Source organism: Epargyreus clarus, unplaced genomic scaffold (genome assembly GCF_041222505.1).
Source record: "Epargyreus clarus isolate Ecla_fem2 unplaced genomic scaffold, WU_Ecla_fem_2.2 ptg000036l, whole genome shotgun sequence".
Taxonomy (NCBI): domain Eukaryota; kingdom Metazoa; phylum Arthropoda; class Insecta; order Lepidoptera; family Hesperiidae; genus Epargyreus; species Epargyreus clarus.
The window spans coordinates 4654016-4680938 of record NW_027332241.1 but is presented as its reverse complement, the minus strand read 5'-3'; the positions used below and the strand labels follow the sequence as shown (position 1 = coordinate 4680938).

Below are 26923 nucleotides of genomic sequence, written 5' to 3'. Positions count from 1 at the left end.
TGAAAATTCGTACCTTCATTGGAATGACAGCGGCGCCATCTGGCGAAAATTGATCGTACCAACTCTGGAACCTTCGTGGGCTCATAGACAACAACTTTGCTAAAGATCATCACTTGATCAAAAGCATAATTTACGATTCAATCGTTACTAATATCGATTAAAATATCGAAATATCGATTTTTTTGGTCCAAAAGATCGATTCTCCAATTAATCGATCTTAGATCGTCATCCCTAGTTCCCGTGGGATTTCCAGAATAAAAACTATCCTATGTCATTTCTCGGGTCTCAGGCTATCTTTGTACAAATTTCATTAAAATCGGTTCAGTGGTTTAGGCGTGAAGAAGAGACAACCAGACAGACAGAGTTACTTTCGGACTTATAATATTAGTAAGGATAAGGATAATTAATACATATAAATAAAAGCAATTTAAAAACCAACCTAGCAACCCCATTCCAATCTGTTTGTCATCTGTTATTTGTCAAGTAATATGGCATTCATTATTTAACAGTATTACCTAGAACGGCATCGCGCGAGGTTTGTTGTAAACAGTGCAATCATTGCAACGGAATATCGCAACCACTGCAACCAATTGGTAAACAAAGTTTCTTTATTGCTTTACTAGATGGCGCTGTTATTAGAACAATATTTCTGGCTATGTGCCCAGTGAATTATTACAAATTGAGATTGTTGATTTTATGTATTGTATTTTTTTTGTTGCTATGTGAGTTTTTTTATCGGAGTTTTTTCTAGTTTTTTTTTTATAATTTAGCAGTAGCAAATGATCATGCAGTCTACGTATTAGTGGCCAGTGCCGCCCAGTAATCAACCCCAGATAGAATTAGTGTCTCGTCTAAAGTCGTTCACAGATGTGTTGCTACCCCTGAGGGCTAACTTGGAACCCCTCATGTAAGTATCTCTCCATGATCACACCCTCCAATCCAGAACACAGCAGCGCTTAACTCTGCTGTTATTTGGCAGAAGTAAATGTGGCGGTTGTGCCGCCGATCGAACCACTATGAGTTCTACCACCTTCATATCTCAACCCTTCATATCATAATAATCTCAAAAATATATTTCTCTAAGGTATTATTTTATCATTTTTTGAAAAAAAAAAATCTAAATTTTTTTTTCAAAAATCACAATCGAACAAAGATCTTTACAATTTTCAAAATGTTGCACCACATTTCGTTAGCTTTGATGTCAATTCTATTTATATCCTACTGCTGGGCATGGGTTTCGGGCAATAACTAGGAGTGGTTTTGAACCATATTCTGAAGGTTTTACACCTTCAGGAGTTCAACCCCAGCGGCACCACCGCTACACCTCTTTCGTCTAATAACAACAGTGTTAGGCGCTGCTGTGTTCCGGTTTGAAGGGTGTGGTAAGGGAGACATACTTTTCCGAGGGGTTCCAGCTTAGTCCTCAGGGGTAGCGGCGCGTCTATGGCCGACCTCAGGTAGGAAATATATTCTTATTTGGGGTTGATTAATAGATGTCCGTGAGCGGTAGTGAGCTTACCATCAGGTGTATGCATGCTCGTCTGCTACTTTACAATATATTACAAAAAATAACTCGAAATGTAGTCGAGGTTTTGACTCAAAATAGTTACACAATATTGCATCTATGTATCTATCTTATATATAAAGTATCTTATATATAAAATTCTCGTGTCACAATGTTAGTTACCGTACTCCTCCGGAACGGCTTTACCGATTTTCAACAAATTTTATATGCATATTCAGTAGGTCTGAGAATCGGCTACTATCTATTTTTCATACCCCTAAGATATTTGTTCACCCTTAACATTTTTTTATTTATATGGCAGCACAACGTTTGCCGGGTCAGCTAGTCTATATATACTTTTTACTAAATATTCCCACGGGAACCGTACCTTACAAAAAGTCATTAACTTGGTATGTTCTTAATATTTTACAATAATTTAAAAGATGTCAATTTGAATGGTGGTCAAAAATCCGTATGGTTCGGCAGTGGAAGTACCACCGCCACACCTGTCTAGCATGAAGCAGTTCTTACTTTTGAGGTGATCGTAGTCCTCAGAAATGGCAACGCTACCATGATCCAAAGGCCGGTCAATTAACATTAGCAGGCCTGTGTGTTACAGTGATAGATAGCGGTTAAGAAACTAGGCCTCTTGATCGAGGGGTCCAAGGTTCAAATCCCAGGTTCCCTCTGATTTTTCAAAAATGTGCGTATTATAAATTAATTAAAACTTGCTTAAAGGGTGAAAGAAACAACGTGAGGAAATGTGCATACCTGAGAGATTTAAGAAAAAATCTTAAAGGTGTGTGAAGTTATACTTGGCCAGCGCGGTGGATTATGACCCAATCCTTCTCATTATGAGAGAAGACCCGTGCCCAGCAGTGGGTCAATAACGGGTTGATGATGATGATGGACTGCGTAGCCATCAGCAACTCAATGCTAAAAAAAATGAGTGTAAATTATAAAAGAGTAAATAAGATTTTGCTTTATTTGCATTTTCAAACGGAAGTAGGTACTTGCATACTTGGCTCAAACAGAATGAGGATATAGGTACATAGGATGTATAGGTTTTTTTTATAATATAGGAGTAGCAGACGAGCATACAGTCCACCTGATGGTAAGTAGCTACTGCCGCCCATGGACATCTGTAATCAACCCCAGATAGGATTAGATATTCCTACCTGAAATCGGCCACAGATGCGCCGCTACCCCTGAGGACTAAGCTGGAACGCCTCCCGAAAAGTCTGTCTCCCTTACCACACCCTTCAAAACGGAACACAGCAGCGCCTAACACTGCTGTTATTAGTTAGAAATAGGTGTGGCGGTGGTGCCGCCGGAGTCGAACCACAAAGGGTTCTACCACTTTCCAGGTATGTAATATTTATTATTTAAACTGTGTCTTGGCTTAAAATAGCCTATGAACGTTGACTCATACATTGTGGCTTTAACAAATTTTTGAGTAAGTAGTTCTTTGTGTCACTAAATCAATATTAACTTGTACTTTGCTCACTTGGTTTGTCTTGTCACAAGCTTTCTTCATCATTACTTTATTGAAGTGAAAACTTCTTTAGCTGCATTGTGCATTTGTGCACTTTGATGATGTGTTAAAAATGTGACCTGATTCGTAAGACGGAGAAATTGTCGTGTTTGTGTACGATAGCGCAATAAATGAATATTGTATTTTACCACAGAAATGATAGTACTTTTATACTGATAACAAGCTTTTGCCCAAGGCTTCGCTCGCGTTACGAAGTAATATTTTCATCCCCTATTTTATCCCCTTGGTAGAATTGGTCAACCTCCTTTCTTAGCGGATGCCTACGTCATAACATCTACCTGCCAAGTCTCAGTCCGATCCGTCCAGTGGTTTGGGCTGTGTTGATAGATCACTATGTCAGTCAGTCACCTTTGAGTTATATATATTTACAAGATTAGATTAAAGCAATTCGTGCAAGATTATTCCCTAACTATCCCGAAATATCGAAAATGTATAACGTTAATGTTCAAGTTTTCACTTCTGCCGACACTCCCGGAGTGCAACCTGTTTTTTTTTTTATATAAAACTAGTGGTGCCCGCGGCTTCGCCCGCATTTTAAAGAAATAATATGACATACATAAAACGGAAAATTTGTACCTGCATAGGAATGACAGTGGTGCCATCTGTCGAAAATCGGTCTTACCAATCCCAAACCCTCGTGGGCTCTTGGACAACAACTTTGCTAAAGATCACTTGATTAAATGCATAGTTTCCGATTCTATAACTACTTACGAATTAAAAATTAATTAAAAAAACCTTTTACCACGGACTAAATTGTGAATATAAACCATTCTCAAGTCCCCTTGAACACAAACAACAAATTTCATCAAAATCAGTCCAGTCGTTTAGGAGGAGTTCAGTGACATACACACGCACATAAGAAATATATATAAAGATAGTAGTAAGAGACAAGCATGCAGTCCACCTGATGGTAAGTTGCTACTGCCGCCCATGGACATGTGTGATCAATCCCAGATAAGATTATAGTCTTACGCCGGAGTCGAATCAGGTAGACTGCATGTTTGCTTATTTTATGATGTAAAAAACATCTTCAAACCATTTCTGTCCAATTGCTAGGCACTGAGTATTCTCAGATTGAAAGTGGAACAGTCCTTCACGCTGGCCAAGTGATGTTTGGTAAACTTTACATACTTTTTGGCATTTTTTTTTTATAATTATACCTAAACGATGAAGCAGACGTGCTACCTGATGGAAAGTAGTCACCGTCGCCTATGGACATTTGCAACACCAGAGGAGTCGCCAATACATCGCCGGCTTTGGATTTATGAAACTTTTCAGTGACCTTTTATTATGTAACGGGTACTCACGATATGCGTTTTTTGAGGTGGAGGGGAGAAACCGTTGACAAGTACTAGTGGTAGATTAATCTATCTACCCTACGTCTAGTTCGTTTTTCTTTTCTAGGTTTCATATCACGACTCAACACTGACAATATCCTTACGCACCGTACTTTGCACTATTTGTGACTTGCATAAACTACCCGTTACATAATCAAATGTCTCAATTCCGCGATAATTTTAGTCTAAAATCATATATTTTCACTGACCTTTCAAGTACCTATTATAGATTTCCTTACGATATTTGCCTTTGACGTTACAGCAAGTGATAATTAGTTTCCAATATATATAAAATAAATACAAAAATACACAAAACCGAACATAGCTCAAACTCGCTAAAATCTGCGGTTCATGTCTTGGGTTTGCACCCCGATCTCTCGGGCTAATTTGTAAACTGACTAACTTTAGTTTTGTTAAATAAGTATCTATCATAATCATTGCTCTTGCCGACAAATTGATCAAAACATCTTGACCATATAGCACTTAATTTACACCTGCATAAAAGTCTACCTAGATTATTTCTGAACGTTATTTACGCATAATGGCCAAGCATGAAGGTCCGATTACTTACGATAACGTATAATATTACATATAAAAGTAGTATTTTCCGCATATTGCAAGTTACTGACGTCCTAACTAATATTTTTTTTTTATTTATTTATTTATTGCAAAATACACACACAACTTACAACATAATATAAGAGATATGTGATGCCCTGAGAGGGCGTCGCAAAAATACTAGAGAGCAGCATTACATTACATTACATTACATTACATTACATTACATTACATTACATTACATTACATTACATTATAAATGTGAATGTGAGTGTTTGTTATACTTTCACGCCTTAACTACATAATTGACATGAAATTTTGCACACACGTTGTCAAGGGTTCAGAAAAGGGCATAATATAAAGGGCTTTATCGCGATAAAAGTACTGTTCCAGTGGGATAGATAAAACAACTTGTCATTGATATTTGGCCGCGAGCGAAACCACATGTAATAACTAGTGCCTATAGTCCGCGCCAAACTGCTAGTCCGCTCTGAAGTTAATACATTTTTTTTTGTAATATAAGAGTAGCAGACGAGCATGCTCGTCGAGTCCACCTGATGATAAGTGGCTAGTGCCGCCCATGGACATCTGAAATTAACCCCAGATAGTATTAGATATTCCTACCTGAGGTCGGCCACAGATACGCCGCTACCCCTGAGGACTAAGCTGGAACGCCTCGGAAAAGTCTGTCTCCCTTACCACACCTTTCAAACCGGAACACAGCAGCGCCTAACACTGCTGTTATTAGGTAGAAATAGGTGTGGTGGTAGTGCCGCCGGAGTCGAACCACAAAGAGTTCTACCACCTTCAAAACTCAAAACATATTTAAAGATTTTTTAAAAAGTAAATGTATACTTAAAGGATTTTCTCTAAACGACAATTTTAGCGAATCCGTACAATTGTAATCAAAATCCATAAAAAACGTAACATTTATCTCAAAAATTATAAAAATGATCTGGAGTAGTCACTATCAGATAAGTGAAGATATAACACAATTTAGTACTATATTGTAGTACTAAGATAAAATATATTACTAAATTCCAGAATTTGATCTAGTATAATCCGCGTAAAACTGCTAGTCCGCTCTGAATATAGAAATGAATCGCGTCGCCATAGCAACTTGTATGACTACACCTGCTCGCAACAAATGTAGAGCGGACTAGCAGCTTGGCGCGGACTATACATGTAAAGTAGTTATTTTTAATAATACACGAGATCATTCTAACAAGCGGTTTTTTATTTGACATCTTACAAGGTATAGATAACAGAGTAGTCTAACGTCTATTAACTATGAACTTTGATTGTCTATACTTTACATCTCCCTTTCTTTGTAAATAAACATTAGCTTATAGTTTTAACTTTAAATACAACAATTTAAACATTAATCTGGACTTTAATTAACATTAGTTTAAACCTAAATCTTGACTTACATTACAATTTTATACTTTAAAGTTACTTATTACAATGTTCATTCTAATTTTGATGTTACAAAATGATCTACAGTTAGAAACTTTAATATCAGAGATTAATATCTATCTAACACTTATCACATATATATTATAGGTATTACAGTATGATTATATGCAATCCAGGAAACTAATTAACAGGATGATTGTAATATTTACTAACTATCATGAATTTGTATCATATTAATTTTCTTTACTTTTACAAAACAAGTTATTAGTATAGTTACTGTAAACACAAGTAATTTGTAAATACAAAGCAATGTTATCTAGTCATATATTAATATACATTACAAAGTTTAACTTTAGTGAATATTAGTTATACATATTGTTAGTTATACATATTATTAAAGATCAAGTCTATTTATTGGTTTAATTATTCTGCCAGACCTGGTTGTTCTTTCTGCTATTGCCCTTTGAGCTGTGTTTGACTTCTGTGAGTGATTGGCGGTGCTTGGTGATGAATGTGTTGAAACTGGGAGTGATTTAGGAACAGCTGGTGATTGCGCTTGAGCTGGAACCTGTTGTGTTGCTGGTTCATCTGTATATTTAGTTTCAGGAACTACAACTCTGTCCCTGGTTATGTCTGCTTGTGTTTTGTGCAGGTGACTAAAGTTTCTTCGTAAGATTTGGCCTTGATCTGTTTGAATAATGACTGATCTTGGTAGACCTTCAGGTTTTTCTATCACTCTTGCCCCTTCCCAATGTCGATGAGCAACTTTGTGTCTGACTTTATCATTGATTTCAAAATTAACTGGTTTTGTAGCATGTTTATTACTGTAATTAACTTGTTTCTCTCTTAATCGTTTTAATTCAGCTGTGATTCCATGCATAATTTTTGGTTTCAAATTATCATCACTGGTAGGTATTGGAGATCTCTGCAGCACTTGTTTAATTCTGTTTAGAGCTTCTTCGTGATGAATTTCCCATATGAAACTAGTGTTCTTATGTAATAAATCTCTAATTGGATTGGTTAAGTCTGACATGTTGGGAATAAATTTATTTAAGTATGTAATCATACCTAGAAGTCTCTGTAGCTCAGTTTTATTTGTCGGTGATTTCATCTCTTGTATGGCTTCTACTTTTTCAGGATCTGCTTCTAAACCATTGCCTGAAACAATGTGACCCAAAAATTTTAATCTTTTTGCTTCAAAAATACACTTACTTTTATTAAGTTTGAAACCTGATTTGTTTAATATTTCTATAACTTCACCAACTGTTTTGCGTAGTTCTTCTCTACTTTTTGCATGTATAAATATATCATCAATAGATACTCTCACATTTTTAAATTTACTCAGCAAATTAGTTAAAATTTCTTGAAATATTTCTGGTGCCGATGATACTCCAAAAGGAAGTCTCTTGAATGAATATCTTCCCCATGGGGTAGCAAATGTTAATATTTTTTGTGTTCTTTCTGATAGTTTGATTTGCCAAAATCCTTTGGTACAATCTAAAAGTGCAAAAAATTTGGAACCCTTGATATCAGCTGAAATTTCTTCTATAGTAGTAAGGGGAAAATGACGCCTCAAGATGTTTTTATTAACATCTGATGGATCAATACAGATTCTAATCTTGCCGTGTTGCTTAACTACTACCATTGGACTTACTGCTGGTGTAGGTTCTGTTTCTGGCTTTATCACATCTAATTTTACCATTCTATCAAGTTCTTGTTTTACCTCATCTCGTATAGCATGTGGTATTCTCCTTGATGGTTTTATTTCAAGTTTTGGGTTTTCAATCAAGTCTATATCATACTCATAATTCTTGTAACAGCCTAACCCTTCAAATATATCATCTTTGCATTGACTTTCCATCAATGTCTTGACTCTTGCGATAAGTCCTAATTTTTCACAGGTATGAAGTCCTAAAATCGGTGTAACTTTTTCTTTAACTACTTTAAATGTAATGTTAGTTTCTTCATCTTTTATTTTACATAGTAACTCTGTTTCACCTAGAACTGCCATTTTATCTTCTGTGTAACTTATCAAATTTTTTGTTCGACTAGGTTTTAGACTTGCCTTGGCTTTTTCCATCAAGTGTCTCGGTAATACATTGCATTCTGCTCCTGTATCTAATTTAACGGTAAACTTCATATTATCTACATGTACATTTTCTGTCCAATTTTTCTGTTCACCAGCACTTATAGCTGAGATATACACATCATCTTCAGAATTTGAGCTTTCTTCTAATGCATTTACTCTATTTTTCTGCTTATTATTATAGTTCTTTCTAGTGCGGCACATTTTAGCAAAGTGATTGTTTTTATTACACTTAGTACACTGTTTGTTAAACGCTGGGCATTCTCTGCTTTTATGATTTGTGCCACATCTTTTGCAATAAAATGTTTTATTTTGTTTATTTTTGGCATTATAATTTTTACCACTAGTATTCTTTACCAATAATACTTTATCCGGTTTCGACTTGCCTTCAAACTCGTCCAGTTGCCTGGAGGCTTGTTCACTACTTTTGCATATGTTTATTGTCTTTTCCAAGTCTAACTTATCTTCTGTCAGTAATTTTTCTCTTACTTGACTGGATCTTATACCGAATACTATTTTGTCTTTCAACATTTCTTCCAATAAATTGTCAAATTCACACTTACTGGCTTGGGTTTTAATTCTTGTTAAAAATTCCTTGAAATGTTCGTCTTCATTCTGTTCAATTTTGAAAAATATGTATCGTTCAAACGATATATTCGTCTTTGGCGCGAAATAGTCACTGAATCTTTCCTTAATAGTTTTAAGGTTATTTTTTTCCTCGTCCTTCAAGTTGAAAGAATTGTAAATTTCGATTGCATCTGGGCCTATCACAGCCATGAATGTTGCAGCTTGGACCATGCCTGGCTTATTTTCCAATTGAATTGCAGTGGCGTACCACTCGAATTGTTGCAGCCATTTTTTCCAACTCGTGGACTTGTCCGCGTCAATGTGTAAGTTGTCTGGCGGCTTTATACCAGATACAGCGTCGTTCGACGTCATTTCGTAACTTTATCACGCGCTTTACTTCGTTTGCGACGTTATTATTGAACTTTACTTGAACTTCTGACACCATGTAAAGTAGTTATTTTTAATAATACACGAGATCATTCTAACAAGCGGTTTTTTATTTGACATCTTACAAGGTATAGATAACAGAGTAGTCTAACGTCTATTAACACGTTCCCTGCGGCACAGATTTTTCTGTACTTTCCATTACTGCGTTACGAGTTGTTTTAAACCTCGTCCTATATCCGACATTGTGGCGGCACGAGGCGTGTTAAATCCCACCGCCCGAAGGAGACTAAAATCCTTTTTTTGGCGCCAAATAAGACAAAATCGACGGCTTTTGTCTTGATTATTATTAACAATGAGTTGATTAACCTAAAACTGCCGCCGCCCTTGGTTAAATTCGTTACTTTAGATTCTATGGGTAAAATAAAATGTGGGTCTAATGCACCTCGGACCGCACTGAAAAATGGCAGGTTTCCATATAATTTAGTGATGGGAAAATAAATATCGATTTTATTTTATTGTTTTTATTTATCAACGTTATGGACAGAATGAATACAAAAAGGGGAAAAGTTATGGATGTTTTTCATTGAAACATTTCAGACAATAAGGTTTTTTGCAAACAGTGCATTCCGTGAGATTTTTTTTTTGTTTTTTTTTGTCTGCCTCACGACATGTCAATAATGTGCGGAGTTTTTTGTAGCATCCGACACATCTCTTCTTCTTTGGACCCTTATCGAGATGATGTGCTTTCTTTGCAGTGGATTCTGAAAAGTAGGAGCGATTAGGTTAGCGGAGTAGATTAGGGTAAAGAGTAATCGGAATACTCGGTAACGATTTTGCCTACGTTTCCTATATCAATAATGTAGCTACTTAACTTTTGTTTGAACCATAACAGGAAACGTAATTATCTATAATGTAATTTCTTACTATACGGATATACGCCTAGCCTGCCAAGTCTCACTACTGGACTTTCACCTAGACAGAGTATATTTGTGACTTACCTGTTTTTGAAATATCTTCCTGTATTCTGATTCTGGCTCAGATTTTTCAACCGGTTTTTCTTCATCTTCCTCCATGATCAACTTTTTTCGGCAACGTTTCGACATGATAATTTTCAACATAAAGACAGCGGTCCTACTTCGTCGCTACGCAGCCTCGACTGCGTTGCACAACACTAACCACGTGAAGCTAGCGTGGGGTGCGGTACGAGGTGCGTGGGGAAACGAGGCGTTCCCAACCTCGTTCCGCACTGTGTTAGCATTATTATTTGTTCAGTGCGGTACGAGGTCTAACAAACCCGACATTAGGTTGGTGTACCATAGAACTAGGAATCAGTAGCACATCACAAACATATAGTTATCACTCTCCTACACTGAACCAGACGGAAGTTATGCCTCTCGCACCACAGAGAAGTTAAAGTTTTTTCTTACCGCTATAACGACCAGACATGGACGAGGTGTTTTAAGCCGCGTTCCGCAGCTAACGTGTTAACTATGAACTTTGATTGTCTATACTTTACAATACATATGGTTTTAAATATTACGCACAATACATAAATATTTTAGATATAACAAGACAAATAAAAATATACTAGTGGTGACCGCGGCTTTGTGTTTAAAAAAAAACATGACATACATATAGGTAATAAAATTTGTACCTTCATTGGAATGACAGTGGCGCCATCTGTCGAAAATTTGTCGTACTAACCCAGACACCTTCGTGGGCTCATGCACAATAACTTTGCTAAAGATCATGATCCAATGCATAATTTACGGTTCTATAAAGGACATACAGATAGACAAAAGGGCTATCATTTTATTCCTATTACTAGTTTTTGCCCGCGGCTTCGCCCGCGTTTTAAAGAAAATAATATGACATATTATATATTGCAACGAAAGTGGCACCATCTGGCGAAAATTGGTCGTACCAACTCTGGAACCTTCGTGGGCTCATGGATAACAACTTTGCTGAAGATCAACACTTAATCAAATGCATAGTTTACTATTCAATCCTTACTAATATCAATTAAAATAATCGTTTTTTTTGGTTCAAAAGATCGATTCTCCGATTAATAGATCTTAGATCGCCATCCCTAGTTCCCGTGGGATTTCCAGAATAAAAACTACTAATGTCCGTTCTAGGGTCTCAGACTATCTTTGTACAATATTTTATTAAAATCGGTTCAGTGGTTTAGGCGTGAAGAAGAGACAACCAGACAAACAGACAGAGTTACTTTCGGATTTATAATATTAGTAAGAATAAGGATAAGGATTTATTCTTCATTTTATATTCTTCACTTAACTTTATATTTCAGATTTCTCCAGATGACCTGATCCGCAACAATGGATAGGATTCTAAAGGCATTCAGGGATAGAGGAAGAGACTCCAACCAAGAGTTAAACAGGAGCAGGTATTCCTTGGTATCCTGTGGAGAGCTCTCCACGGAAGCTGTCCAGGTATGGATGGGGCTACCCGATGAAGTCAAGAGTGATCCGTCGCTGGAACCTATAAGAAAACGGTGCGAGGAAATTGGTACGACATTCATTTTTTTTTTATAATATAAGAGTAGCAGACGAGCATGCAGTCCACCTGATGGTAAGTGGCTACTGCCGCCCATGGACATCTGTAATCAACATAGGATTGGATATTCCTACCTGAGGTCGGCCACAGATGCGCCGCTACCCCTGAGGACTAAGCTGGAACGCCTCGGAAAAGTCTATCTCCCTTACCACACCCTTCAAACCGGAAACTTTACGCTCCTCCCGCACACCTGGTGTTTACGTCGGCATGCGACCACACATGCCGCCGTCCTTCCCGGGGTTGCTCTCCGGATGGTTCGAGCTCCCACTCTTGCCGCCGGCAATCCCGGAAGCCCCCTTTTAGTCTCCTTACGACAGGCAGGGGATACCGTAGCCCTATTCTAGTCCCGGAACTACAGAGACAAACATCAATACTCTTTATTGTACCCAATAAAAGAAGCTACATATAAAAATAGACAACTAATTTAAAAGACAATACAAAAGGCCGTCTTATCGCTAACCAGCGATCTCTTCCAGACAACCTTTAGGTGAGGAGTTATAGTAGGGATGAATAGAAAAATAGGTAGGGTTCAAATAATAATAATAAATATAGATATAGGACTAAGATAGCATAAACATGTTGGAATAAATAAAATATAGCATACACTAAGCACCAGTAAAAGAAGGAGACTAAAATAGAATGGGAGAGATGATTGAAATAGCAAAGTACAAACATGTGTACCCCAAGGAATTATGTTAGAAATTATACATGTATGAAGTATAAGATTTGCACGTTAAATAATATAACATAGGTACATCTGTACTGACCAATGTCGGTCATTACCATGACTAGGTTTCCTCGTCATGTAAGATGCCTATTATATAGTCTACACGGCATATTTAGATAGAGCTAAAATTAGCGTAGACCATTTTAGGTAATATCCTATGACTAAAAAATTCTGTGTGAATTATTACGTCAAATAATGAAGTATCTACTTAACATAAAAATTCAATATTTCATTGAATAATAAAATGGAACATAAATATTTATCAAAAGCAGTTGGTTTTTAGTGTCGGTTTGTCGGTAAACCGTACTACTAGTACTGGTACTAGTAATACTTACTACTACTAGTACTTGGGTGTTGGAGCTAATATTTTGACGTTTGTATCTACTATTTGGTTTATAAATGATTTTTAGTTAGTCGAGCTTCTTTCAATTTTTTTATTCAAGTATTGATCAAATCATATCATAGAGGACTTCTAAAATAGCGAATACATATGTTTTTTTATTTAAAATTTTAATTTAATACAATAAATTGACTGATTCTGCATTCGAAAATTCTCATTTATTCGTACTGATGTTCATGTTGATGTTCGCATTCATATCCATGTTTATATTCGCATCGGTGTTCATGTTGACGTTGTTATGAATGTTCATGTTTGTATTTTTTCAGGTGAAAAAGAAAACGGCGTTCCTAAGATAAATACAGATGGGAAAACAAAATCAATATCTGATTCTCTTATCACCAAAGTTGAGGATGTGGGGATCGGCCATGGGAAGTCGGAAGCAGGAGATATTTCTGAACTATCCAGTGGAAAGACAGTCGATAATACGTAAGTTTTAACTTTATTTTTGGCGCGTTTGGGAGGAATCATCATCATCAACCTATTACTGTCCCACTTCTGGGCACGGGTCTCCTCTTAGAATGAGAAGGATTAGGTCATAGTCCACCGCGCTGGCCAAGTGCGTTTTGGTAGACTTCACATACCTTATAAATCTTTATTTTTTTAAAGATTTCTCAGGTATGCAGGTTTCCTCACGATGTTTTCCGTCACCGTTTAAGGAAGTGATAATTAATTTCTAATTTGCACATAACTAAAAAATTAGAGGTGCGTGCCTGAAACTTGAACCTCGGACCCCTCGATCAAGAGGCAGAGTTTCTTAACCACTAGGCTATTACTGTTTGTGAGAAATATTGAGATTGAATTAAGGAAATCAATAACTAAAACCGACACCATGAAGTTGGATAGAAAATTATGTTTTTCAAATATTATTAAATACGACGGACCTAGTGAGAAGACTCAAAAGGACTACCCTTTGAGTTAGTGACATGACACAGTGTAGTGTTAGTGAAGTAGTGATAAGTGAACATTATAGAACACAAGAACAATGTGTCTACTCCTTTATGTGATAAGACAAAGAAATGCAGTGTCAGAGGACGCTACCTTCATTATATGATTATTTAGTTGTTTAAGTTAGCGTAGAATTACTCATTAGTCTGCAATTAGGCTAGATTGTAATTAATATAAAGTACCTTATTATTCACTTGGTACTTTATATATACAAAAAAATATATGATTAAATAATACAGTTTTTTGCAAAACCTGCAATATTTATTAGCTAACTTTATGTGATATGACATCCGGTTCAATCCAGTTCGATCCGATACGATATGTATTAATAATGTTAGCATTTCAGACCATACTTATAATTTATTTTCCTTTCAGACGGCATAATTCGCCCACTGACAGAAGACCAAAGAAGGTAGTTAGAAAATTATATATTTTAAAATATTCATAGATTGAGAATGCGTTCAGATTAAAGTTCCCAACAGTTGAAACTACATATTTAGATGAAACTACTTTCTGGTTGAGATCTGTACTAGTTACTACCAATCCTTTTAAAACTACAATAAAATTTTAGCCATGGTCGTATTATTAATATTAGTATAGGCCGAGCCAAGTTGCTAGTCCGCTCTGAAGTTGTTGCGAGCAGGTGTAGTCATACAATTTGCTATGGCGACGCGATTCATTTCTATATTCAGAGCGGACTAGCAGTTTTACGTGGACTATAGCTACGAGTTTTATTTTGATTTTAAATAAAATAACGGCTTTCAGGCTCAAAGAACAAAATACTATGTAAAGATGACGCTTCTACTGGGATGCTGGGTTTTCTTCACAACAATTTTCTTAATGTACAATGAGAAGACTGACGTTGTTAGGAACACAGCAGTGACATCTGGTGGCGTTAAGCGTAAGATTATTTTTGTAATGGCCGTTAAAACAAATGAAAGAAGAATTGTAAGAAAGAAAGTCTTTTGTATCAGTTATCTATGTGTGCATAAATAAATAAATAAATAAAGAAATTCACATATTTTGTAAGAATAGGATTTTACAATGAACTCTTTCCTTGTAAAATATTTTATTACACTTATTACTATTAGTAGTAATAAAGTAATAAGTAAATATAGTAATACTTCTCTTTCCTTATGAATTACTCACATGACGTAGTTTACTTGGCACGTGGCACAAGCTGAGTTTGTCCGTTGCCGTGGTCGCTGTAACACATATTATAATAATAATTAAATGTACATTAAGATTAAGGAAAATATCCTTTATTGTTGTTTTTGGGGTTCCGTACCCAAAGGGTAAAAACGGAACCCTATTACTAAGACTTCGCTCTCTGTTCGTCTATCCGTCTGTCACAGGGCTCTATCTCTGGAACCGTAATAGATAGACACTTGACATTTTTATAGAGGGTGCATAACGGTGGCCGCTATAACAACAAATACTAAAAATAAAAAAGTTGAATACAAAAAGGGGTCCCTATACAACAAACTGCAATTCGATATTTTTCAACTAACTTTTGAACCGTTATAGGTAGACAGTTCAAATGTTCACAATGTGTGTACTCCAATGGCTGTTATAATAATAAATACTAGAAATTAAAAAAAAAACAAATTCTTGGTTGTACGGAACCCTCCGGGTGTGGGTTTGACTTGCACTTGGCCAATTTTGTTTTTGTTTTACGTCTTTTTTATTTTTTATCCCTTTCTATTATCTCACTTGTGTTGCAATTATCCGAATAAAATGTTTCTTTATTTCTTTCTAATTACAGATTACCCTCTTAACATGAAAAGTGACAGAATATTAGTAAAATTATCTGGACCATTCATATCACAACAAGCTGAAATTAAATTGAATCATAGTGAATATGAAAATGCTGCCAAAATGGTCGTTTGCTTTGAAGGAAATAATTTAGATGATGTGAATAAAAGTAAGGTAGGTAATGGAGAGGCAAATATAAAAGGTTCGAAGGTGGAAGAACCCTCTGTGGTTCGACTCCGGCGACACTACCGCCACACCTATTTCTACCTCATAACAGCAGTGTTAAGCGCTGCTGTTATGAGGCAGAAGGGAAACATACTTTTCCCAGGCGTTCCAGCTTAGTCCTCAGAGGTAGCAGCGCATCTGTGGCTGACCTCAGGTAGGAATATCTAATCCTATCTGGGGTTGATTACAGATGTCCATGGGCAGCAGTAGCCACTTACCATCAGGTGGACTGCTCGTCTGCTACTCCTATATTATAAAAAAACAGCAGTTTTGCCCCAAAATTACTAATTAACTTATTTTACAGATAACAGAACCATGGACGATAATTTTACAAGACAGGGACCACGATTACAACGAGGGAGAAGAAAGATATAACATTTTTAAGTTAAATACAACTAATTTTGAAAATGTCACAATGGCTATTCGTACGACTTCCATACAAGTTATCGCATTCACGTTAAGTTATGCCATCGATCCGCTAGATGTCGCTATTGGCGTAATATTTGCTGTAGTGTTACTCTGTGGGTTGTATGTGCTGATTATTTTTGAGGTGAGTTGTCTTTTCAACCGACTTCACAAAGAAAAGAGTATATTACTAGCTGACCCGGCAAACGCTGTGTTGCCATATAAATAAAAAAAATGTTAAGGATGAACAACCCTTATCACTTAGGGGCATGAAAAATATATAGTAGCCGATTCTCAGACCTATTGAATATGCATATAAAATTTGGTGAAAATCGGTAAAGCCGTTTCGGAAGAGTACTGTAACTAACATTGTGACACGAGAATTTTATATATAAGATACTGGTATATACGAGATATTATATTGGTGTATGTTTTTAAAAATATTTTTTTATACTTTTTGGGTGTGAGAAAAATAATGCAAGGTTTTGCAAATATACTCGTACAAACAAATTGAAATTAAAGGGGTTAGTAAAATTTTAAGCAAATTTTGCAGAAAAAGTATTTTAGATATGATACGAAACGACACGACATAACATGACAGGACCCGACAAGGCACGTCGCATAGTATTGAATCAAACCTAAAAATATTTTTTTCTGAAATATTTGCACACACACTCACAACACATTACATAATTCTTGGTGTCGATTTTATTACGCAAAGGGTAAATTTAATTAAATTTAATTTAACAGATTACATTGATCCATGTGTCTTAGTTAGTAAAAACCCTATTACTAAGACTTCGCTGCCTGTCCGTCTGTCACAGGGCTCTATCTCTGGAACTGTAATAGATAGACACTTGAATGTTGTACAATCCGTTTACCAATATAGCTGCCATTAATTAAAATAATTAAAATACACATAAGAACAATAAAAGATATTTTATTGTGGTTATTATATAAAAATTACTAAAATATAATGAACATTTGGTGGTACAGAGACCTCCATGTGCGAGTTTGACTCGTACTTAGTGAATAATTTTTATATTTGTCAAAATTTACTCTCATCTTTATTCTTAAATATACCATAAGATAATTATATAACTTCGAAAAGCCTTAAGTTCAATTTCGAATAAATTCCAGGTGGTGAACAGAACAATGGCAGCCATTATAATCTCGACCACCTCCCTCGCAGCACTAGCATTAGTTGGAGAGAGGCCATCATTACCAGAAATTATATCTTGGCTTGACGTGGAAACCCTGCTTCTGCTCTTCAGCATGATGGTGTTGGTGGCCGTCATGGCTGAGACCGGCATATTTGACTTCCTAGCCGTTTTTACTTTTGAGGTAATTATATTCAATGTTTTAAGTAATCTGTGTAAAAATATTTGACTTCCTAGCCGTTTTTACTTTTGAGGTAATTATATTCCATGTTTGAAGTACTCTTTATAAAAAAACTTCAATAGCGTGATTTACGATACGTGTAGCGACATCTGTTGGCTTGTTGAGGAAAAGTTGTGGACAACTATTTCGCCTTGTTTTACTACAGTAAAATAACAATATGGGTGAATTAAACCGAAGGCCCTTTTGAAGTTATACTTGAATTTAACAAAAACAATACGATAACGATATAAATCTGTTCAATAAAGGTGTAAAAAGAGCTCTCCATCAAAGCCGGCGACGCATTGACGACTCTTTTGGAGTTGCAAATGTCCATAGGCGAAGTTGACTACTTTCCATCAGGAAGCACGTCTGTTTTATCGTTAGGCTCAAATCTAAAAAAATCTAACACTTTTGTTTTGCATTTATATACTTTTATGGTTTCGAACCCAATTATCTTAAAAAGTATATCACTTACAACATTTCATCACTGCATCATCATCAACTTTTTCATCGCAATCACTTAACGTATCAATGTTTTATTACTGACCGCCGAAATTATTTGTTTTTTGATGTCAATTACCATACAAATATGATATTATCCTAACGTTATCTTTCAGGTTACGAAAGGTAGATTATGGCCCTTAATCTACCTACTGTGCATAATAACAGCTGTTTTGTCCACATTTTTGGATAACGTCACTACTGTATTACTCATGTCTCCTGTTACCATCAGGTACTGATTTGTTTTTATCATTTCTTTTGTTCTACTTTCTTCTTTTCTTTCGTTAATACTTATATTTTTTCTGCTTTTTTACTTTCTGACATGTATTCGGCTTTGAATTGTTTAAATTTAAAAAATTCAAAGCCGAATACATGTCAGAAAGTAAAAAAATCTTCAGGACGCATCCAACATCGCCTTCAAGTAGAACTCCATTCCATTTTAAGGGTTACAGATGTCCGTATAGGGCAGTAACTTAACCTTCACACAATATAATAAGATGGGATTGATGAGACACGAGCTTCCAATCCAGTTAATGTATGTGGTCAGTACTGTCCATGGACATCTGTAAATAATTCCTTACAGAACAGGTTCTTCTTCGAGCTGATCATAGATGCAGTGCCTCCTGGGTACTAAGGTCTTATTGAATATCTTAGGTTACCTCATATGAAATATATCTCAGTTGTCTACACCCCTCCCCCGAAATACAGAGCTGCTTCACGCTAGAAGCTAGGGTAGCGGTAGTACCTCCTCGGTCTTACCATACCATCTTTCTAACTTTACTTTAAATCTAAACCTTTTACTTGAATTTAAAATCTTATTTAAAGCGCCATCTATTGTCAGGAACCTGCTACATACATAAGATTTTGTTATCTTTATTTTCAGGCTTTGTGAAGTAATGGATCTGGACCCAGTACCAATTCTGATGTTCATGGCAATATACAGCAACATCGGTGGTACCGCCACACCGGTTGGTGACCCACCTAACGTCATTGTTGCTTCTAATAAGGCTGTTATACAGGCGGTATGTAAAAATTAAAAATTTCTCCTTCGTCAAACCAAAATCGTCAAGCCAAATTGTCCCTATGCTTGCATGGGTCACCTCTCATAGTGTGAGAGAGTGAGAGCCGATTAGACTATAGTCCACCGCGTTGACAAAATGCGAATTGGAAGATAAGTAGTTAAAAGGTTGAATTTCATCTAATAGTTGTTACCTTACTTACTTAATTTTCCTTAAAGAACAATTATTATCTGAATAAATATGGAGTGTTTCAAGGCATCGTCTTAGGGCCGTATGTTTTTCACTGTCTTTTCTTTGTAACCAATTTGCAAGCAGTTTAAAATGATTTCTTTGTATTTATTCTCTTGTAAAATTTACATTTACATTTTATTGACTATCACTTACTTAACATATAAGTAATATTATGTAATTATATTGTTTTCAGGGCATTAACTTTACAAACTTTACAGCGCATATGGCATTGGGTATATTATTAGTTTGCATACAAACCTCTATACAGATTAAATATATGTTCAGAGATCCAAACATGTTACGACTCAAGATTCCTAGGGAGATTCAAGGTAAGTTTCTTACTACGGCCATTCGTCATAATTGTGTGGAGTATACCTGAGACTTTTAGCTTATATATATATTTATTTATAAGATGGAAAAACCAACGGGAATACAGTTCACCAGATGGTAAGTGGCTACTGTGACATGCACATCTTTAATCAACCCCAGATAAAATTGGACTCCTACCTGAGCTTGGAAACAGACGCGTTACTGCTCCTGAAGTTTAAGTCGGAATGATTCGGATAAATATGTCTTGCTTACCCTTCATACCGGATCTCAGCACCACTTAAAACTGCTGTTATTGGACAGAAATAAATGTACCGTTGTTTCCTCTGAAATCAAATCAAAAGGGGTTGTATCACCTGTCAATCACCTCTTTTTACAAAATAAAAATCTTGCAAAGTCACAGTCAGAAATCATAATTTCCATCATAATCCAAAATAGTAATATGGTATACCGAGACTTTATAACAATTATATCAAAGGGATTGCCAAAATAATTTATTTTTCAGATCTCCGTCAGCAAATCTCAATATGGCGTAGAGCAGCAGACTCCCTGCCACATCTCAGCAAAGACGTACAAGTGGTCAGGGAGAGGCTGGAGAGGAAGATCAAGAAGTTGAACGTTCAGCTCGAGAAGTCGATCAAGGAGGCTGGGAAGCGAGCGTGTCCCAAGGAGACCTTCCAGGTCACTCTTGAAGAGCTGAAAGGGAAGGTGAGGAAATCTCTAGCGCCTTAATGGGCGGAAGGGGCGGTCCGCACCGGGCCTCCGATCCTGGAGAGCCTCCAAACACAGTTACTAAAAAAAAGGTCGTCAGAATCAAACAATCTATGAAATGTGCATCAGTCAGCGGAAAAAAAAAGAGATCACCGAATCGTAGCGGAACTTACCTTAACCTTAGCCACTGGAGGAAATAATAACATTATTTATAGAACTTTTTTTTTGAAATAAAAGATTTTTAGGTACGTTGGGAACTTTTAGGATGGAAAATGGACATTGAACTCACGTGACCATCGCGCTTATTAGGGCCAACCATTAGCTACTCTCGTTTGTAGAGCAATAATGTCGTGATTAACTCAACTGTTAAAAGTTGTTCGACTATTATGCATCTGCTTATGATACTACACATAATTGATGATAGTGAACATATTTTTCGTATAACTGTTTTTTTTTTCGAATAATTTAAATATACCACATATGTCGGTCGCTCAAATAACAAAAATGCCCAAGCGGTAGCGGCTAAGCAAATTGTCAGTAGCTTAAGCAATAAGGTAGCCTTTTTTTTTACGAGGGGGAAACCTTCAAAAGGTACCCTATGCCGTGGGAGCGACACGGGGTTATGTGGGATTCTTACCGCACTAAAACCCCCCCGGTGGCCGTCCTCGGCGCTGCGTAGGGGACTCCGGGATCTCCAAAGGAACGCAACCGGAGTCCTCTTAGCGCCCAGGCAAGAGTGGTGCTCGCCATTCCGTCTGATGTGCACGACGGTATGCCACCACACATACCGCCGTCCTTCCCGGGGTCGCTGGCCGGGCGGTTCGAGCTCCCACTCTCGCCACCCGCAACCCCGGAAGCCCCTTTTAGTCGCCTCTTACGACAGGCAGGGGATACCGTAGCCCTATTCTGGTCCCGGAACTACAGGGACAAGCAATAAGGTAGCCTATGCAACCATCACTCAGGCAATAGTTGCCTGATTTTAGATTGAGCGAATTAGCCTTTCTCATTTTTGTTAATTCTTCATACTATAGAGCCTGACTATATAAAAAAAGTTTATGAATTTTGGTATTTTCCTCTTTTCCAGTATAAAATACGAGACAAGAATCTTCTGATAAAATCAACAGTGGCTATTGTGTTCGTTGTAACCGTATTCTTCATGCATTCGATTCCTGAGTTGAGTAAGTGATCTTAAGTGAAATATTTACTTAGTTTGCTTCATAAGTTCTTAAAGGTATGTGAAGTCCGCACTTGGCCAGCACGGTGGACTATGGCCTAATCCTTCTCATTGTGAGATGAGACCTGTGCCCAGCAGTAGGACAGTCATTAGTTGATGACGAGTTAAATTTATATTTTTTTCAAATCTAATGTGTATAAATGAAATTTATCGTTTTCTGAGAGAAGAACTTCATATCCATCAATTGCCATCTTTAATCTGGGATAGATCGTTTTCCAAAAACTCTTTCCTTTCTTCCAGACCGTGTGTCTCTGGGCTGGACAGCTCTGCTGGGAGCCATCCTGCTGCTGACGCTGGCGGACCGGGAGGACCTGGAGCCCATCCTGCACCGCGTGGAGTGGTCCACGCTGCTGTTCTTCGCGTCTCTCTTCGTGCTTATGGAGGTATAATCAATTTCAATTACATTTTGTTTTATTATATAGAAGAAGAAAATGAGTCCAACTGATGGTAAGTGGCTACTGCCGCCCATGGACATCTGTAATCAACTCCGAAAGATTAGATTCCTATCTGAGGTTGACAGATGCTATCCCTGAGGACGAAGATGGAACCTTGTTTTTCTCTTCTATGGTTGGAACGCTTTGGTTATGTATGTGTCCCTCGCTACACCCTTCAAAGCGAAATACAGTAGCACTTAACATTGCTGTTATTAGGCAGAATAGGAGTAGTGGTAGTGCCTGTAGAATGAATATTAGAGTTAAAGGTTCCGATTCTTTAAATTCATCTTAGGACAAATTTTGTAAATTCTACATACCTAAATTATCTCAACTCCTTTACAACTATTATTCCATACTGTAATGTTCATTTTCTCATTCCAGGCTCTTTCAAAATTGGGTTTGATCCTCTACATCGGTGGTCTGATGGAAGCTCTCATCATGAAGGTCGATGAGAGCGCAAGACTTGGTGTGGGTATAATGCTTATTTTATGGGTAAGGGTCAATTATAACAATTTTTATATAACTTCCCTTGTTAGGGAACGTACCCATACTACGTGACCTACTTTTTAATATTTTCCGACCCCCCCCCTCCGGTGACCACCCGTAGTACATGCTGAGACCCCTCCCCCCCTCCTCAATTTGTTACGTAGTATTGCGAATGTAAATTTTTTGTGAAGCTTTATACAGCCGATCATACAACGACATTATTGTATACGCCTGTAGCACCAATTCTCGTAGACTTGCTTGCTTGCGAGATTTCTCTCGATGAATTCGACAAAAATCTACGCCCCCCCCCCCCCGCTCCTGTGATTTAGCGTAATATTTTAAAGACCTCCCTCCCCCCCCTAAATGGATCACGTAGTATGGGTACGTTCCCTTAGTTCGCAAGTATGATGGTTAAATCTTGCAACTGAATTAACCAGTTGACCACAACCGATTGAGGTTGATTTTGCGTTTGGTTTGGGTGACATACATGATTTGTTCAGTGACGTCATTCTACATTCAATATGGTGGACGCTCTAAGATGGCGTACCAATTATTTTGTAAGCACTCTTATGATATGGGTACCTATTACATGAAAGGGTTTTCTGAGAAGAATACCAACAAAGAACAAAAGGGGTTTTTGAAAAAAAACTTGATTTAAAAACTTTTTAAATTATTATTTTATTTTTGTCTTGATATAGTGTAGCGTAGAGTATATTGCATTAATTTCTGTACCTATAACTGAAGCTGATCACAGATGAGTTGCCACTCCAGAGGAATAAGTTGGTCGTCTTGTTTAAGTCAGCAGGCATCCACAAACTCCAGCGAAACGCAGAATTACTTCTCGATAAATTTAGATATGTTATTTTTATACTACTATAAAAATATAATAGTACTTAGCAGACGAGCATGCAGTCCAACAGCTGGTAAGTGGCTACTGCCGCCCATAGACATCTGTAATCAACCCCAGAATAGATTATATTACTACCTGAGGTCGCCTGCAAATGCGCAACTACCCCTGAGGACTAAACGCCTTGGAAAAGTATGTCTCCCTTACCAAAGCGGAATATAACAGCGTTTAACACTGTGTTGGTACCTCCAGTTTACCACATTTCCTTATACTGTTTTATACATTTCTATTCGCAGGTGTCCGGGATAATATCAGGATTCGTGGACAACATCCCTCTCACCACCATGATGGTGAGGGTGGTGGTAGCTATCGGTAACAACCCCAATCTGAACTTACCACTGTCACCGCTAATATGGGCGTTATTGTATGGTGCTTGTTTGGGGGGTAAGTTTTTAAAAACAATTATATATTTTTATTTTTAATAATTGTATCGGTGGTAAAAAGCAGTGATAGCCTAGTGGTTAAGAAACTCGGCCTCTCGAACGAGGGGTCCGAGGTTCAAAATCCCAGGCACGCGCTCTGATTTTTCAAAGTTATGTGCGTATTACAATTAATGAATTGTCACTTGCTTAAAATAGTGAACGAAAACATCGTGATACCTGAGAGATTTATATAAAAAACTAATCTCAAAGGTACGTGAAGTCTACCAATACGCATTCGCCAGCGCGGTGGACTATGGCCTAATCCTTTTCATTATGAGAGGAGTCCCGTGCGCAGCAATGGGACAACAATAGGTTGATGACGACACAACTTTAAAAATTCAGAGGCCTGGGATTTGAACCTTAGATCCCTCGACCGAGAGGCCGAGTTTCAAACTAGGCTATCACTGCCATTTTGACCTACCAAGATGAAAATTGTCTAATGTCGATCTTTGGTAGCCAAAATATCGGATAGATTGAATATTAATAACAGTCATTAATCTACATTTTTTTAGGTAATGGCACTCTAATCGGCGCGAGTGCCAACGTAGTATGCGCAGGAGTGGCGGAGCAGCACGGTTACAAATTCACCTTCTTACATTTCTTCAAAGTCGGCTTCCCCATCATGCTTGGCCACCTTACCGTGGCATCTGTGTATTTGATCATATGCCACTGTGTTTTTGCTTGGCATTGAAATTTAGAAAAAAACGCTTTCTACACACACAGCCAATAGGATACCCTGTGTCATAGGTGCCATAGACACACACAAAGACAATCAGAAACACCCAGATCAAGATGTTAAATTGGCAGACAGAAGTTGGCAGAACCCTTTGTGGTTCGACTCCGGCGGCACCACCGCCACACCTATTTCTACCTAATAACTGCAGTGTTAGGTGCTGCTGTGTTCCGGTTTGAAGGGTGTGGTAAGGGAGACAGACTTTTCCGAGGCATTCCAGCTTAGTCCTCAGGGGTAGCGGCGCATCTGTGGCCGACCTCCGGTAGGATATCTGATCCTATCTGGAGTTGATTACAGATGTCCATGGGCGGCAGTAGCCACTTACCATCAGGTGGACTGCATGCTCGTCTGCTACTCCTATATTATAAAAAAAAAGTAATCATTTATTAAATATCACTTGGATTGAATAATTTTATCAGAAGCTTTTTAATACATATTTTAAAATGTCTTAAATACTGCAAAGGTGTTATAATTTATTTTATAATTGATTTATATTGGTACAAATCAGCCATTAAAATAGATGTAGAAGTCAGAAGAACCTTACTCCGATGTAACTGGGTCCTAATTCCGAGTGTATAAAATAAGGAAGGAAAAGCTATCATTGTGTTATCACTATATTTACATACTGCATGGTTTACAATATATACCATCATACATATTCGTAGCGGATTGTTGCGAAGTAGTTTTAATCTTAACTTTATATATTTAAGCCAATAATTAATTAGTATTTTTGTTAATGCTTTAAGTAGTGAAGGTGGTAGAACCCTTTGTGGTTTGACTCCGGCGGCACCACCGCCACACCTATTTTTACCTAATAACTGCAGTGTTAGGTGCTGCTGTGTTCCGGTTTGAAGGGTGTGGTAAGGGAGAAAGACTTTTCCGAGGCGTTCCAGCTTAGTCCTCAGGGGTAGCGGCGCATCTGTGGCCGACCTCAGGTAGGAATATCTAATCCTATCTGGGGTTTATTACAGATGTCCATGGGCGGCAGTAGCCACTTACCATCAGGTGGACTGCATGCTCGTCTGCTACTCTTATATTATAAAAAAAAAGTGGTGTCCTTTTTGATAACATTTTATTTTACTTTAAATTTAAAAATAGTACATGCATAATAATTAATAAGCTTTAATTAAAATAATAATTAAAATTAATTAATAATCCTGCCAATAAATAAATATAATTAGTTATTATTGTGAAGTACGAATTCATTTTAATTGTTTTGCAAATAATAGATATAAGATAGATAGAGCCTACGGAACTATTGTTTAAAAGCATTAAAGCCTTTCAATTTAAGGCTTTTATTTTTATGTAGTAAATAATTCTGCTATGTATAATATTAAATAAATAAATATAAATAAACCGAGTTTTATTATAAGACGATCCATATGGCTTAGTGATCACAATAATGGTTTATAATCTACAAGTTCATAGTTCAACCCCTAGCTAAGCATAAATAATGTATTTGTGAATTTCCTACTCCTTAAGACGAGATCGAAAAAGAAATAATAATTTTGAAGGTGGAAAAACTTTTCTGGTTCGGCTAATAACAGCAGCGTTAAGCACTGCTATATTCTGGTTTGAAGTGTGTGGTTAGGGGTAAGGGAGACATACTTACTCGAGGCATTCCAACATACTCCTTAGGAGTAGCACGCATCTGGGGCAAATCTTATGTAGGGTAGATTACATATATCCATGGGTGGCACTAGCCACTAATTTATTTAATTACTCTTTATTGACCATGTTAAAACAGTGTGGTACAAAAGGCGGACTTAATGCTAAATAGCATTTCCTCCCAGTCAACCTTAGGGATGTGCAGAAAAATTGAGGGCGGTACAACTATACTAAAATAATAATAATAATAATAAATACGAAATAAAATAAATTGCATGTTAATCGTTAGGTGGACTGCATGATTGCATGCTACTTCTAAATTATAAAAAAAATATAAGTGGAAGAAATCGTAAGAAAATTTTCATGCATGTAGCATGAAAATTTTGAAAAAAAACTTTTTTTTATATAATATATGAGTAGCAGACGAGCATGCAGTCCACCTGATGGTAAGTGGCTACTGGCGCCCACGGACATCTGTAATCAACC

General features: G+C 37.0%; 1 protein-coding gene across 1 annotated transcript; it reads left to right on the top strand.

Annotated features, from left to right (window-relative positions):
• The first annotated feature begins 483 nt into the window (after positions 1-483).
• On the top strand, positions 484-26085 carry LOC140757031 (P protein-like). Its single transcript, XM_073092583.1, has 17 exons — positions 484-593; positions 11722-11939; positions 13381-13540; positions 14435-14471; positions 14825-14960; positions 15825-15988; positions 16344-16589; positions 17585-17788; positions 18442-18557; positions 19209-19347; positions 19769-19904; positions 20408-20610; positions 21698-21791; positions 22088-22230; positions 22663-22773; positions 23911-24058; positions 24609-26085. Exons 2-17 carry the CDS (start codon positions 11750-11752, stop codon positions 24785-24787), a joined length of 2406 nt encoding a protein of 801 aa, XP_072948684.1. The 5' UTR covers positions 484-593; positions 11722-11749; the 3' UTR covers positions 24788-26085.
• Positions 26086-26923: the final 838 nt, after the last annotated feature.